Genomic DNA, 17,442 nt, shown 5'->3' on the forward strand with positions numbered 1-17,442 from the left:
CTGCATGTTTTATCATGCTGATGAAATTAGATATCTATAGACGTGCAATGTCAAACCACTTCAGCTTTATTTGATGATAGGCTAAAACTATAAATAATGCATGTTAAATGAGAGCATAGATTGCCATTGGGACTTACCGAATAGAAGAATACTACAATGAGTGCCCGTGCCGCCTTTTGTGTAATCCACAGAAAATATGGAGAGAAAAAATAACTTATGTTTATTCTACATGAGAATTCACGCGAAACTAACGCCCGATCAGATGCACGTGGACGGAAGCGCTTCGGATGGTCGTAAATTTTGAAAACGGCCGTGAGAAATGGACGGATTTTGGATAATCTCTGCGTTTGTTATTCACTGAGCAGCAGTCACTGGCGCATAGACTGCGCTCCTCCCGCGGCTCCACCCGCTAGCCCCGCCCACTCGACGACCCCATTGGCGCACACGGACGTTTATGCAAATTTTCTCTTCCCGCTGATGTTCAAGAGTCTGAATGGGATACAATGTATCCAGGCGGCAGGCATAAAACACCGTCATCTAGAGGCCAAAACACACTTCTCTGAACGTTTACGTTTATGTATCGTCAGAGATTTTTTTTTAACTGAGCAAGCACTGATAGTTATTGACTTCTGAGTTAAGTTCTGTCTTACAATAATATTTACAACAACAACGAAACAAACAATTTCGCAAATAATTATTTATTTTAAAAATATAAACTATTTTCACTCAGCTCGAAATAAACATTAAAGCAACTACACATTTTGAATGTATTTATATTTTAATGTATTATTTGTTATTTTTAAATATATCAACAAATAAGCTTAATAAGGTTAATAATGTTAAAAAGGTGATCAATTAAAAAATAAAAAAGGTTTTAGATAATTACTATATTGTTAACAAAAACATATAATACTATGTTGCTTTGCTATAGTAGTACCATGATTTTTTGCTGGATGAATGAATGAATAAAATAAAATAATAATGAGCAACCAGAATATCCTCAAATTTAAAATTTGAGATGATTGCTGTTTTTATGTCCCATAGTCAGTGTAATATTCACTGTTAAAACAGCTGTCACACTTTTAATGATGAGAAGTGAAGCACACACAGACGACTTTTCTAACATAAAATAAATAGCAACATGTTGAATCAAATTGCCTCATCTAAAATTCTACTGATTTATATAATTCACCACAAGAATTCTGAAATGCATTTCACTCCATTGGAGGAAATGTTACTTGTTTAATATTAATTTTAAAAGCTTGGCAATGATCAAATTCTATGAACAAATGAGAGTATTTCGACGATGTTGTTTTTAAAACTAAAAAAAGAAGTATAAACAAATGTAGAACATAGAACTGTATTATGGAACTCTCATTTATAAATAAACATCTGTCTGTCATAAATGTAATTTCATGATACATACAAGACAACAATGTCCTTGGTTGTAGTGCACTTGGTACTTCATAGTCCAAACTCTACACGTCTAAACCTGGGTGGATCTTTCTTGTCGCTTACGTTGGTAGGCATTGTAAACATCAAGGAACATATTTCGGCAGGGAATGCGGGCCTTCAGTTTGGAACAGATGAGGAATGAGCCAGCCATTTTGCGGTGTAGAGAGTAAGACTCTTCTGGAGGAGGAGTGAGACGGTGTCGAAGCATGACAGGAATCAGGCTCTGGATGCGTTGTGTGGTACTCTGAGTGCCAAAATCAAACGCTTCAGTAGAAGCAAACGCTTCGCCGAGGATCATAACTGCCTCTACGTGTGCATCCTCGAAAGCCTGAAGGGAGTAAAGCAGTTTTCTTAAAGACGACAGTCTAGACAGAAACAGCATAGTGGTAAAGAAAGTGATAGTTTTGATCCTAGAGGGAAATAACACAGGAATATAAGAGAAATGGATAGATAATATGCAAGACAGGAATACTGTAGGGGATGAATATTATAAACCATGTAAAGCCACAAACCTTGGCTTCGAACCCGGTAAGGAACTTTAGATCTTTAGATTTCTGCAGAACAGTAGCCCTGTCTCCAACGGATGCTGCATTAACCACCTTGAATGACAATTGTATTTTTAAGCAAAGTAAATCAATTTGAATTTCTATTCAAGCTCTATTCAAATGCTTTAATAATTCACTAATTTAATTTATAAGAAAAATCATCTGCATACTGTATCTGTGCTAATAATAATAGACATTCTTATTAACAACAAATGTCTTCTTATGAAAAACCTCTTCAATCACTTCCCACTCTAGTCATACCACCAAAATTGTTGAGTAAAAAATCTGTACCTCTATGTAATCATCTGTGAATGACTCTGGGTAATCTCGACAGGCTCCGAAGTCCAACAGAAATATCTGTTATAATGAAGAACAAATGATCAAAGATGTACTCACTGTTTCAGTGGGGAAAAGTAGAAGGGCCTAACAGCAGCCAGATAACAAACAGGCATGCAATTAAAGGAGAAGTTTACTTCCAGAAAGAAAAATTGACAGATAATTTACCCTCTTGTCATCTAAGATGCTCGTGTCTGTCTTTCTTCGGTCGTAAAGAAATTATGTTTTCCATATAGTGTGCCTGCTACGGTGCCTTCAAGTTTGAACTTCCAAAATGCAGTTTAAATGCAGCTTCAAGGGGCTCTAAATGATCCTAGCTGGGAAATGATCGGTTATTTTCTAAAAAATGCTGTGCAACATGACAGTTGGGGTAGGTCAAAAAACTCCCATCTCATTTTCTCCTCCAACATCTCCTCGTCCTACATCAGTTCTACCTTTTTTTGTAAAGGGTGTTTGATCTTCTTTGCATGCGCACTCTGTAAACACTGGGGCGGTACTTCTGCAGCTATGTAGGATGATTTTTAAATTGGAGAAGAAAATAAAATGGGAGTTTTTCGACCGGAAAAACTTTTTTTCTTGAACCGGAAAACGCAGAGCTCACGCAGAGCTAGACAAGACGAGCATTTCAGGTTAAAAAGTATATAAATTGTAATTTTTTTTTTTAGGAAATTGCAGTTTCACCAGATAAGACCCTTCTTCCTCAGCTGGAATTGTTTAAAGCCCTTTAAAGCTGCATTTAAACTGCATTTTGGAAGTTCAAACTTGCAGGCATCATAGAAGTCCATTATACGGAGAGAAATCCTGAAATGTTTTCCTCAAAAAACTATTAAAGTAAATTATCTGTAATTTTTTTTTTTTAAACTTTTATTATTTTATGAACTACTGCCCACTTATATGAAAAATTGTAACATTAGAATTGTCTTTTAATTGTTACTTTTGATCAATATATATATATTTATACATTTCATATGTGATCTTGATGTTATTTCTAAAAAGTGATCAAGACCTTCAGAGCTGATTGGAACTGACTGGACTGTAAGAACACATGCATACAAATTAATATTTTTGAGAAACGCAGAATGTGTTGTTTTTTGTGTGTGAGGGCGATGAGTAAACCGCACTGCTGCATCATTTTACTCTAGCATCACCCACACAATTTGCTGAATCTAACAATTACACAACGGTCTGCTATTTTGTACCTGAACATGCTAAAATGAAACTATAGGTGATCAAATTGATAGATGATCCTATCCATTAAAGGGTACCTATTTCGCCCCTTTTTACAAGATTGGTCTTGCGTGTCCCCAGAATGTGTCTGTGAAGTTTCAGTTCAAAATACCCCACAGATCATTTATTAAAACATCTAGAAAATGTCATTTTTTGGGGTGCATCTAACAAAAAGAGCTGTATTGGTGTATATCACTTTAAATGCAAATGAGCTGCATATTTCAGCCAATCTTCAGAAGAGGGTGTTGCATATAAACCGCTGCTTTGGATGTCTACATCAATAAACATTCGGTAGAAGCAACATGACTGAGGGTGAGAGAACTGGTGTTAAGCCATACATATGGGAAGCCAAACATACCAAAAGTGGAACAAAACAGCGCTACGTTACAGAGCTTGTGCCACGCTGATCTGTCATCGGCGACATATGTTCAGTCTTATATCCAAACACAGAACACCGGGAATGCTTACAAGACACGTTACAGCTGCTCGAGCGTGGTGAAAATTAGGGATGTGCACGAGTATTCGATTAATCGATTACTCGAACGCATCAGCGACGATCGAGCATGAAAACGATGATCGATTGGCTCTAAAAATACATTTTTTAAAATTAAATTACTTTCATTCTTTCTGATTGGTTATGCTGGTATTTGGGCGGTAGTCTGATATTTGATTGGTTATGGCTGTGGGAAGTTGCGGTCTAGAGACAAGACCGGAGCGCAGATCAAGTATGGCTGCTAAAGCGCGCAGCGATGTCTGGCAACACTTCGAAAAACTTGACGAAAAAACAGTCAAGTGTAAGATGTGCAGCGTCACACTCGTCTACAACTCCACAACGAGTTCGATGCGTTACCATCTTGCACATAAACACAAAAAGGGAGATGATGCCGGTGCCACAACCAGCAGTCAGACGAGCATAAGAGAATTCACCATCAGACAGAAATGCGACACAGGCAGGGCAGAGAAGATGACGCAGCTAATAGCAGAAATGACAGCAAAAGACTTGCTGCCTATTAGTTTTGTTGAAGGTGAAGGTTTCAAACGTTTAATGAGTTACGCTGAGCCCCACTATACTGTCCCATCGCGCAAAACAGTCACTGCAAGGATTGATGCTCTGTACGAAAAATGCGCTTGTGCACTAAAAGACAGTCTGTCGAAGCCAGCGCGGGTGGCTATAACTATGAGAATATTTTTATTCAAAAAGATCAGTCGGTCTACGTGCTCCGATGAAAGCCACGTGCGAAGTTTATTTACAATTAGACCGGCGGTGGAAAAAATGCGCTCAGCAGGCACAGAAGTTGCAGGAACAGCCTTATGTTAAGTTTTATTAGCCATGCATGGTAAAATATTCAGGCTGTTTTTGTTTTAAGTTTAAGCAGCATAGTTAAATTAGGCCGGCTTTATTTTATTTACCTTCACCGACTGATCATTTTGAAAGAAATGTTATTTTACCTAATCGTTAAGTTTTATAGCTGTGGTAAAAATATTCAGGCTATTTTTATTTTAAGTTTACGCAGCCAAATTATGCTAGCTTCTAATTTTCGTTAGGCTATGGGCTACTTAACAGTCGTCTGGTGAAGTCTTGGTGAAACTTTATTTTTGCGAACCTTTTACAAAAAAAAAAAAAAAAAAAAACTTTTTTTGATCCACAGCTGTTGTGATGCTGCTGAAGTAAAATATGGTTTTGTTAAAAATGTCAGTTGAATAAAATAACTGAAAAGCAGAGTATCATGTGTTTTTTTTTTTTTTTTTTGTCTAAAACATAGAAAAAGGTAGATTATCGTTTTAAAAACGGATCCAAAATATTTATAGAAATAATAAGACACATATTGATGGGGATAATACTGTAAAATAACTTTGTGTTTTCTTTTTTTTCCTGCGGAGCTTCAGTTGCCGTTGTTTTAAAGCGCCCTGTAACGGGAGAAGCGCATCCACTACTTTCTGGTTGGCATGTAGTTCAAGCTCACAAGCATTTTGTGTAGATAAACACAATTTGTAATATAACATTTACATACCGTGTCTCTAGGCTTTATGATTAATTTTATTTACAATGCAACATGTAGAAAACCTACATGCCTCACGCTTCTTTAAATGTTTTCTTTTAAATGTTTAACCAATAGTGATGGTGATTTTTAATAACCCAACAGTGTTAATTTAATTGTTTTCTGAATCCTGTCATAGTTTTATCAACAACGTTTTTTTTAATAGGGCTTTAATTAAAATATTTTTTTAAATTTAATATTTTTTAATTGTCGCTTTGACGCACACACGCCCCGCCTCTTGCTTAAGCTCCACCCCCAATTAATCGAGTACTCGTTTCTCAAACCTGTGGATTAATCGGAATGAAGAATGATCAGAAATGCCCATCCCTAGTGAAAATGGAAGACAGCGTACAACGAAAGACGACTCGCTGAGGGCGGAAACTATGGCATGGCAGAACTGTCAGTCAGCGGCCGTGGGCGGGGTCTAAACAATGTGATGTCACATTGCTTAAAGAATCAAAATGGCATGCCTAGTGAAACTGATTTAGTTTAATGGGAAATAAAAAATAAGTAACTGCCGATACACATTTATGTCCAAAAACCTTGTAAAAGTAGATTTTGATTAATAGGTGCCCATGCAGACATGATTAGTAGCTGCTCACCTTGTTTTTTTCACTATTATAGAAGAAGTTGGACCAGTTGGGGTCTGTCTGCATGAAGCGAAACTCAAATAGCTCTCTTAAACACAACTGCAGGACGTTGAAACAGATCTACAGAATAAAGATGAGCGAGAATTATATTCTCAAATTCATTTACACAATAAATTAAGATACCGAAATATCTCCAAACCACAAAAAAATATTACTGTAAAAATATGATGTTACGGTAACAAATGATCAATAAAGGTATATGCAAATAGTATATCCTTGATTTAAAAATTCAGTGTAAAGTTACAATAAAAAAAAAGTAAAAAAGCAAAAAAAATAAAAATTGCGCGTATCGCACAAATTAATCAAATCAAACAAAACTTTCTAATAAATGTTTATTTAACTATCTAACCCACCTCATTTCTAATCTCTTGATCCAAATCAACACAGCGGTCAAGTGGAACTCCATGAACTAGTTCCATGGTGATCACACGACGACTGGACAACTCATCAAAAACCTCAGGGACCACAAATACTGGATCTCCTTCAAGCAAATTCCTGTGAAAGTAAAGAAAATTACTCAATGTGTAAAGACTTTTTTTTAACTGCCATTTATACAACTGTTCAAAAGTTTGGGGTCATTACAATCATTTAAAATTAAATTAATACTTTTGTTCAGAAAGAACACATTGAATTAGATCTAAACTGGTGGTAAAGACATTTATAATGTTATAATATTATACATTTTTTATTACAAATATATTTATATTTTATTAATTTTTTTGTATTCATATTTTATTAAATTAAATTGTATTAAATATTAATAAATAATAAAATTTTAATTTTTATTAAAATATTTATATTTGCTGTTATATGTTATGTAAATATATGCTGTTCTTTTGAATTTTTAATTAAACAAAGAATCCTGAATTAAAACATGTTTCCTGAGCATAAAATCAGCATATCTACAGTGCGACCAAATACTGCGTGCGACTATGAAAAAATATTTAGGAGCACCGGTGCGACTGACCAATCAGCATATCTGTGTGAGATCATGATGAACTAAGATGAGTTACAGCTTTTAAAGTTTATAAAAGAGATATTGATTTAATACAACAGTTAAATAAACAAGAAGTTAACATTAAGTGACTGACTATAACACTATTACCTGATTTTGCTCTAATGCTTCGTCAAAAACAGTTCGAAACAAGTCATAAATGCCGCTGCGCATCTCCAATCAAACACAGCAATGTTTCATTTATATATAAACATGCATTTTTAAACTAATCTAGTGAGTCAATGATTAAATTTCCCATTCATAAAGACAGTCACTTGCTTTACTTCTGAATGAATCAGCCATTCATACGAATCAAATGAATGAATGATTCAGTAATTAAATGTGAACCCTAAAAGTGACTTGCCGCCAACTACTGGCAGTTCTACTTTCATTTTTAAAGTATCTTTTCAGTTATTTAAATCATATAATATTCCTATATTAAAAATTCTATATTTAAGAAATCAATCTCAACATGAATTTATGAATTTGATTGCACTCAGAGCCTCATTAAAAATATACAAATACACCCACATGCCACTTTTGTGTTATTCTGTGCCACCTTTGTAGTACAAATTAATTTTGTTAATACTGTTTTCATTTGATTGGTAACTTGTTCTTATTCTACTTGTTCTTATTCTGTTGTTTTAATTAGAAAATTTAAAGAGCTTATAAATATATATTTAAAAAAAAAAAACTTTAAATAAAGTTAGAAAAATTCCATTACAAAAGTACAATACCCCTGTAAATCAGTTTAAGGAGTCAAATATCACCTTGTAATGGGAAGGCTAATTGTTTATCAAATTTTTTGATTATTGATTAGAAGGTGCTCCTAAAATTTTGACTGCTCCTAATATTTTTAAGTTAGGAACACAAGTGAAAGAAAAGTAATCACAATAATAAAGTACATTTTTTTTTTTAATTTCCAAATGGAAAACAGTTCCTAAATTGTTTAAATTTCTTTTAAATTATAATGAACATAAGAGTAAATATATATTACAATATCACTATTTTTACTGTATTTATAAATGACTTGTAAGCATAAAATGAGCATAACAACTTTGTTTCAAAAACAGTACCAACCATATACTTTTGAACATTAGTGTAATTACAAATGTATGAAATTGTGGCTCATTCAAAGACAATCCAAACAATTATTATAACTGAAAATACCTGAATCGCCTTGCACACTCTGCCTCTCTCTTGTAGTCACACTCCCATGCCAGCTCCCTCTGAAGTACCTCAAGACTACTGTCAGCAAATAAACCTGGTAAAATAAAATCACCAGCTACTGACATCCCACACAGTGTGACTCAATGTGGATATTTCTGAAATTTGTGCATTTTGAACCTTAATATATCTATGAAAGCATTTGCCAGTGCTTACCATCAGGCAGCACAACACTCATCTTCAGAACAGACATGAGATTGTTGATGTCACTGCGAATGCTCTCAGCAACACCAGGGTACTATGGGAGACAATTAAGTAAAAAAAAAAAATAATACAAAAAAAAAAAAAATGAATGAATGAACATCAACACATGCTGCACAACCTCAGATTGCTGAAAACAGATGATAAACAATTGTCTAATACCTGTATCTTCATAGCGACTTCCCTCCCATCAGGCAAAACTCCATGATGCACTTGTCCAATGGAGGCAGCAGCAAAGGGTTTTTCCTCAAATGATGAAAGTTTCTCCTTCCATCCAGATCCTAACTCCTCCTCAAGCACTTTCTACACATGGGGTTTCAACACAAACATCAGTCAGTGAGAAATCACAAAGTGAACATAACAGCATCTGATAAATGTCAGTTGGAAAGAACTATTAGGGGGTTTGAAGCACCACTAACAATTGTTATCACTGTCACAGACGCTCGGGAGCTCAATCAATCAGCTGTATAAAGCGCACTGACACTCCCTTGTGGTCGGACGGCAATAAAGCTCAGCTATGAAACTGCTGTTATTGTTAACTACAACTAAAACTACTAAAAACAGTTTTCGTTCATTTAAATAAAGCTGAAATCAATTTAAAAAAAGATTAGATGTAAAACTTGAACTTAAAAAAAAAAATTAAAATTAAAGCTAAATAAAATATTAAATAATATATATATATATATATATATATATATATATATATATATATATATATATATATATTATATATATAAACAACAAGCATATATCAATAACTAAGGGTGTGGTCACACTTGTAGTTTGGTTGGTTCGGTTTACTTGGTCCAGACCAAAAAGGAAAATGATACATTTGGTCCTGGTCCGTTTAGTGTTCACACTTGCATTTTTGACAGCGAACCTAACGACACCAAACCTAAAGGCATAGCGATACATTCATAACCTGATCGGTCAAGTTTAATAACGTACATTTCGTGACCGAACTCACCGAACACTCTAAACGAAAGGAAAATGTGCGTTCGACTTAAAGCGGCTTAAAGTCGAACACACGCAATGCCGTCTGCTGGACTAAGCGTGCTCATTGTTGCATGTATATGATTTTATTTTCACCACCTGCAAATTCACAAAGAGCTCATAAAAGGCACTTTACCACCTCAATGCTCCACGTTTGCTCTATGCTCATTTTATTTTGGATACATCACTTGCTCCCTTAGTGAAATCATGTCACATAGCGTCACATCTTGTCATTAATTCCTGTTTTTGGTTCGTTAAGAAGTATCTGGTCCATGTTGCGTTTATATATCATTCGAACCGCATCAGAGTTCGTTTGGAATGAACTTTATTGTAAAATGTAACTTTTTATTTTGGTTTGTTTTAGGGTGTGTTCACACTTGTCATGTTTGGTTTGATTAAAATAAACCTTGGTGGTGCAATTGCTCTGTTAGTGTGGTTCGTTTGAGTAAGTGTGAACGCTGCCATCTGAACCCTGGTGCACACCAAACAAGCGGACCAAGACCGCTAAAAAGATGGGTCTCGGTCCGCTTGTTTGGTGTGCACCAGGGTTCAGATGGCAGCATTCACACTTACAGAACAATTGCACCAAGGTTCATTTTAATCAAACCAAACATGACAAGTGTGAACACACCCTAAAACAAACAAAAATAAAAACAGTCACAATTTACAATAAAGTTCATTAGTTAACTACATTAGTTAACATGAAATAAGAATAAACAATAATTCTAAAGCATTTATTAATCTTAGTTGATGCTAATTTCAGCATTTACTTATGCATTATTAAAAATTAAAAAGGTGCAAAGGCACTTCATTCAGCCAGAGGCTTATCCGCTTGTTATTTAAAAAAAGAAAGAGTTAAGCAAGCCCCGCTCAGGTGACAATAAGTAATGCAAAAGTAACGCAATTCATTACTTTCCATAAAAAGCAACTGAGTAACACAAAAATTTACTTTTCTATAAAGTAACAATATAGTTAGAAATAATAAGTAATAAGTTATAACTATAAGTAATATGCATTACTTTTAAAAATAACTTTACTCAACACTGGTCTAAACAGCATTTTTTATGAATATTAGGGGCTTTCGCATCGGAAGAACCTCTTCATAGATCCTAGAACTATTGGCGGAAGTACCCACTTTTTTAGCGTATTCGCAGTTTTAGTTCTAAGAACTCCATTTGGGGAAACTATTTCGCCTCTACAAGAGTCCCAAACGCATACAAAACACCAGCTACCCAACATTTTTAAAAAGCCACTTCAAAATATTTACTCCACGAACATGGAAAACAGCAATCATGGCATTCACCTGTTGTTTGCAGAGTTTTGTTCTTTTCTAAGCCTTGATGATATGTGACACTGCAAGTTGTCATAAGATATTTCATCTCACAACCTAACTTTTTTCTCTTTAAGTCCCGTAAATTGTGCGTTCACATTTTATCTTCGTTATCACAAAACCCCCAATACATAACAAAAACTCTTCAATCACGGCATCTTCGATTCACCGGTTGTTGATGTTTGAGTTGCTTTAGAGTTCCTGGTGCCGACGCAAATACAACCAGGAAAGCAGCCAGAGGGGGAAATTGGTTGAGCGATGCAAAAGCCCCTATTGAAACTGCTTGTTAGTTAAAAGGAATATCCAGCAAGATATCAAAGCAATTTTTAATAGTTATGTGGTTAATGTTTTACGAGACCAAAGAAAAACACAGTAAACGCATGGTAACTTACATGCATTTGCCAGGCTGGCATGAAGTCTGCACTCTGTCGAACTCTCTCAAATATTTTCTGCAGTTGAGGGTTAATGAAGCTATTATCTAATAAGGGCATACAAAAAATTAGATAAATCAGCTGAGAATATTTTCCTTCTCATCACAAAATAAAGCATCTAACCATTTTTGCACATTTGAAATGCTCTAAATATTTTGTGTTGAGCATCAAAAGGACATAAAACATCAGAAAGGGTTTCAAGCTCTTCAAGCTGGATCTCTTGTAAAGGGAATATTTAACGTCATCAATTAAATGAATAAATGGTGGCACTTGGTATCAAAGAATTCACAATAAAATGAGACCATGTACCCTGAATGCTTAGCATCTGTCCGATCTTGAGAGCCGCTCCTCTAACTTTACACAGTGTGTTCACTATTCTCTCTGCATTGGCCTCTGACAGGAGGGGAGAGTCTAAAAGAGCCCCCATATCTGAAAGTGAAAGGCACCAGAAATTTGACTAATATGCCCTAATAACAATTTTAAAAATGTGTCAAGTCACACTTAAGCAAGCTAGCACATATTACCTGAGCGTTTTCCTCCAAAAGACTGTTTTGCCACCTCAGCAATGGCACCAATACCAAGCCCAACAGCTAATCCTATGAAATAAAGCAGCACCATTATTATGGTTAGGACAATTAATGCGTTGTCAATGTGTGGTCACATAAGCAAATCTTTTTGAGAAATATTACATTATATTATACTATATTATATTAGTCTGCAGTGCAAAAGACAAATAAAATAAAACAGACCTCCAAAATTAGCCAATCGACTAATTCGTGTAGCGGGTACCTTCCGTTCTCTGGCTCGCTCACTAAGCTGCAAAGCATAAAGATCATACTGCTTCATAAGAAAGAAAACTCTAAATAGATACTTTTACAGACAATATACATATAAGACAAATACATTTCAATATGCCATTAGAGTAAAATTTTTATTTTAATATTACATATTTTTATAGCTTTTCATTAATAGTTTAAATTATTCTATATTTTTTAGTTTTCATTTCAACTTTTGTTTCATTTTTAGTCTGTTTAGTAAATGTGCTTGTCACTTTATTATCTCCTATATTTAAGCTAATTGTATTTTTATTTTGTTTCAATTTTTAGTTTTTGATTATGCCATTAGAGTAAAAATATTATTTCAATATTATATACTTTTATAGCTTTTAATTAATATTTTGTTTCCATTTTTTTCTTTATTTCCAGTTAGTATATTAATGTCAATATTTTATTTAAATTATGGAAAAAAAAAATAGTTTAACACACTAATAGTTTTGTGAACAATAATACATTTTCAACATATAATACATTTTTAACAAAAGGCAATTAATGTCTGTGTACTTCAAAATGCAACGTTATGAGTGTCCACAAATATTTCAATTATTTGATTTATTATCCACGATTGATGTTTGCTAATGTTAAAAAAATTTATCCCGTTTGTCCTCACCTTTTGTCGTACAGGCCTGGCAATATTCTGCTTTGCCTCCCTTGCCTTTTTAATGTCTTCAGGGCTTAACCTGGCCACCATAGAGTCATGGACAAACCTAATATGATGATGAGACATTGATACATGCAGAAATCGGGTGTTTTGACCAGGCCAGCCGGTTCCCTTGACCGTGCCAGTAGGTGCACCAACAGGCGTCTCTGACGTTTCCTCCCTTCCTTCTTTGCTAGAAACGTCAGGTGGCATTTCAGAGCCGACTGCCCACTTTGCTGCTTCATCAGGGTCCATCTCCTCCCACTTCTCAATGTCAGGAAACTCCTCAGTCTTGGGCGTCTAAAAAAAAATGTTAATTTGTTACATAATTAGCAATGTCATTTCTCTTCTTGTGTTCATGCACATCTCTGTAAGTGTTCACTGACCACGTCCGCTCCCATCACAGTGCCCATCACGCTCTCGACCGTGTCCTGTGCAGCTTTGACCCCTGCACCAAAGGTCGAGTTGCAGGCCATCAGTCTGAGCTGTTCACCCTGAATGGTGGCGAAGGCAGCGCCCACCTTGCCGGCCCCCCTCAACACCTGGAGTACTTCTGCCAACACCACTGAAAATCACAGGGTCAGATGTCAGTGCCCTGAACCTTCAAACATTACTTCATTACCGAAATTCAGAGCGGGCATCTCAAGTTATTTTAGTTTTATATTATTACACATTTCATTCATATTTTGAATCAGCTTTTTTAAATATATACACCGTCGTTCAAAAGTTTGGGATCAGTACGATTTTTAATGTTTTTTTAATGGTTTCTTACTCTCATCAAGGCTGCATTTATTTGATGAAAAACACAGAAAAAACAGTAATATTGTGAAATATTATTGCAATTTAAAATAACGGTTTTCTATTTTAATATACTATTACATTTACTACTGTTTAAACATTTGGGATCTTTTGATAGAAGTTAATTATGAATTGATTAATTAATAGAAATTGATATTTGTATTCCGCAAGGATGTCGTACTTTTAAATGTTTTATTCTTCAAAGAATTATAAAAAAGCATTCAAAAAAATTTAACTATTTCTAACATTGATAATAAATCAGCGTATTAAAATGAATTCTGAAGTATCACTTGAGAATGATGCTGAAAATTCAGAAAGAAATTATATTTTTAAGTATTAAAATATGAAACCATTATTTTAAATTGTATTACACTATTACTGTTAATGTTCCTGTATTTTTGATCAAATAAATGTAGCCTTGATAAGCTGAAGAGATTCCTTCGAAAACATTAAAATAAATTCTTACTGATCCCAATCTTTTGAACAGCAGTGTAAATTTTCGGTTCTCACTTTAATTTTAGTTTAATTTTGTTAAGTGCTTTAGTATATAAACCACGGGTTCTCAACTCTGGCCTGCGAGATCCTTTTTCCTTTAGAGTTTAGCTCCAAACCTAATTAAACACACATGAACATGTTAAACAAGGTCTTTAGGATCACTAGAAAGTCACAGGCAGGTAGGTTTGAACAAGGTTGGAGCTAAAACTGGATCTTGAGGGAGTTGAGAACCCCTGATATATACTAATACGAATACTATTCAGGTTTAGTTTTAGTTCTGTTTTATTGTTTATTTATTTCCAGTGAGTATTTTTAGTGCTTCAGCTTAAACCCTTTTCAATCAACAATTTTAATGTCAAGTTTACACTGTAAAGATGCCACAGAAACTCTTTGAAGTAGCATTTAGGTGTCTTTACACAGACTGTTTAATGCTGCTCAGAGGTGGCATAAATAAATTTACAGATAATACAGCTGTAAGCTTTGATACTTGGGGCTGCGGTGGGTCAGAGCAGGCTTAATTGAGTCTGGCTTTTATGCCGCATTACATCTTTAACTCAGCTGTGTAAAGATGATTCAATTTTCGTTTGGTTGTAATTCTATTTTCAAAAATGTCTGTAATACTTTAAAGTATCTTTACACATCCAAATTAAGGCTGCTCTGTGCCTGCTCAAAATTCAGCATGAAGGTGCAATGCTGTATAAAAGCCAGACTACACTGTGTGCAGAATTATTAGGCATGTTGATATTCTGGTCATATTTTTTTTTCCAAACACATTTTACCAATTCCAAACCACATCAGTCTTAATAACTACTGTCAATTTTGTATTTAATCATTTATATGTCATATATAATTGTCCGTGAAGGCTGGAAGTGAAAAACTCCTTATATTCAGGTGTGCGTAATTATTAGGCATGTTTTCTTTTACAGATAAAATGAGCCAAAAAAGATATTTAACCCAGACTGAAAAGTCCAAATTATTAAATGCCCATGAGAAGAATGCAATACTAATGCATTACAAGAATTTGCAAAGTTAAGGCTTGACCATTGGACAGCGAAATGCTTGTTGAGTCTGCATGGTCAGAAAAAACAGGTGGAGAAGAAAAGATGCATGTTAACTGCAAAAGAATTAGGAATTAAGGTGAAGAATTAGGTGTGACACCATCAGGAACCATTTCCAGTTCTACAGCGCCACAATTTTCCACAACTGCGACCTACCTGGAGTCTCTTGAAGGACAAGCATTACATCCTTTTGTACCTCTGATTCAAGAATTTATCTTCCAAAATCTGGCAGTAAGTTTTGGGAGTTCATGTTTAGTCTCCTATCCTGAAAAGTCTGACTTGCAGAGATGGAGTAAAATGAACTCCCAAAACTTACTGCCAGATTTTGGAAGATAAATTCTTGAATCAGAGGTACAAGAGGATGTGATGCTCGTCCTTCAAGAGTCACTCTCAACTCATCTGTCTACAAAGCCTATAAAAAAAAAAAACAAACAAAAAAACGTCTTCATGTATTTCACAACACGTCAGCTTGTTATTCTTATTAAGTCAGGGGCATTTTTTAGGATTTTTTACCAAGCAAAGTCTCTGAGAACCTGACACATTGTACTTCTGAAGACTCCAGGTAGGTTGCAGTTCTGGAAAATGGTGGCGCTGGAGAACTGGAAACGATTCCTGATGGTGTCACACCTAATTCTTCACCTTAATTCCTAATTCTTTTGCAGTTAACATGCAACTTTTTTTTCTCCACCTGTTTTTTCTGACCATGCAAACTCAACAAGCATTTCGCTGTCCAATGGTCAAGCCTTAACTTTGCAAATTCTTGTAATGCATTAGTATTGCATTCTTCTCATGGGCATTTAATAATTTGGACTTTTCAGTCTGGGTTAAATATCTTTTTTGGCTCATTTTATCTGTAAAAGAAAACATGCCTAATAATTATGCACACCTGAATATAAGGAGTTTTTCACTTCCAGCCTTCACGGACTATTATATATCACATATAAATGATTAAATGCAAAATTGACAGTAGTTATTAAGACTGATGTGGTTCGGAATTGGTAAAATGTGTTTGGAAAAAAAAAATATGACCAGAATATCAACATGCCTAATAATTCTGCACACAGTGTACATTATCCTTGCTCAGAATCAAAATCCAGAAGTTATGATGACATAGCATGAGCCCATGTATGAAATTTTACCCACGTGCACTTCATACTGTAGTGTTTTCAGCTTATCTTTTTAAACAAGCACAGCAGTGTAGTTACTCTAACAGTAATAATACTTACTCGTGTTGAGAGGTTAGATTCTTCTCAGCGTCTGTGCGAAGTGTCCTTTCCACTCCACACACCTCTGTCTGTTTTGCAACCACTACCGGACACGGAAAACACTCTGTGATTGATAACCGTCATAGCCAACCAAATGTGCAAATATCCAAAAGGGGTTGGTTTTAAGAGCTGTGTCTGCTGTCAACCAATCACGAGCAGAAAGCAAACACGTTCATGCACATGGGACGTGCCCAATATGGCTCAGTAGCCAATGAACAGATGGAAGATAACGCCGTATACTGGTCAGGGTGTGAAAGTGCAGTTACAAATGAATTCGGGCAAAATGAAATTTGTTCAAGGTTAATAGAGGCCATGATTTTATGCTTCACTTTCCCTCTTCACGTGTCACTCTTCATCTATGACTGTTTCACAACACAACAGAAAGGATAAAAAATAAATAAATTAATTAAGTGGGGTTTGTTCTGTCATTACAGCTTATAAAAAGTTTATTCTACTACACTTTTAACTGGGTTGTGTTGTCAGCATTTCCATTACTTGGCCTACTACTGTTTAAATAGCCCTCATCTTGCTTAGACATTAAAGCCATGTGACCACAGAACCAGTCATACGTCGCACAGGTATATTTTAGCAATAGCCAAAAATACATTGTATGGGTCAAAATGATCGATTTTTCTTTTATGCCAAAAATCATTAGGATATTAAAGTAAAGATCATGTTCCGTGAAAATATTTAGTAAATTTCTTACCTTAAATATATCAAAACTTAATTTTTTATTAGTAATATATATTGCTAAGAACTTCATTTGGACAACTTTAAAGACGATTTTCTATTATGATTGTATTGCCCCCTCAGATTCCATTTTTATTAAACTAAAATAGTTTATCTCAATCAAATATTGTCCTATCCTAATAAATCACACATAAATGGAAAGCTTGTTTATACAGCTTTCAGATGTGTCAAA

General features: G+C 34.9%; 1 protein-coding gene across 2 annotated transcripts; it reads right to left on the reverse strand.

The window, feature by feature from the left end:
* Positions 1-1,050: 1,050 nt before the first annotated feature.
* coq8b (coenzyme Q8B) lies at positions 1,051-16,602 on the reverse strand. 2 transcript variants are annotated; one of them, XM_051130045.1, is made up of 15 exons: positions 16,482-16,602; positions 13,291-13,469; positions 12,875-13,204; positions 12,178-12,244; positions 11,953-12,024; positions 11,738-11,857; positions 11,390-11,475; positions 8,837-8,977; positions 8,630-8,711; positions 8,417-8,510; positions 6,606-6,747; positions 6,205-6,312; positions 2,292-2,357; positions 1,968-2,054; positions 1,051-1,783 (listed from the first exon to the last, which is right to left on the reverse strand). In XM_051130045.1, coding segments are annotated over exons 1-15 (1,872 nt in total). In that variant the 5' UTR covers positions 16,483-16,602; the 3' UTR covers positions 1,051-1,486. The 2 variants fall into 2 exon arrangements, with proteins under 2 accessions (XP_050986002.1, XP_050986003.1); XM_051130046.1 differs by having other exon boundaries at positions 1,753-1,865.
* Positions 16,603-17,442: the final 840 nt, after the last annotated feature.

The sequence above is a fragment of the Labeo rohita genome, chromosome 15, assembly GCF_022985175.1.
Source record: "Labeo rohita strain BAU-BD-2019 chromosome 15, IGBB_LRoh.1.0, whole genome shotgun sequence".
In the NCBI taxonomy this organism is placed as follows: Eukaryota; Metazoa; Chordata; class Actinopteri; order Cypriniformes; family Cyprinidae; genus Labeo; species Labeo rohita.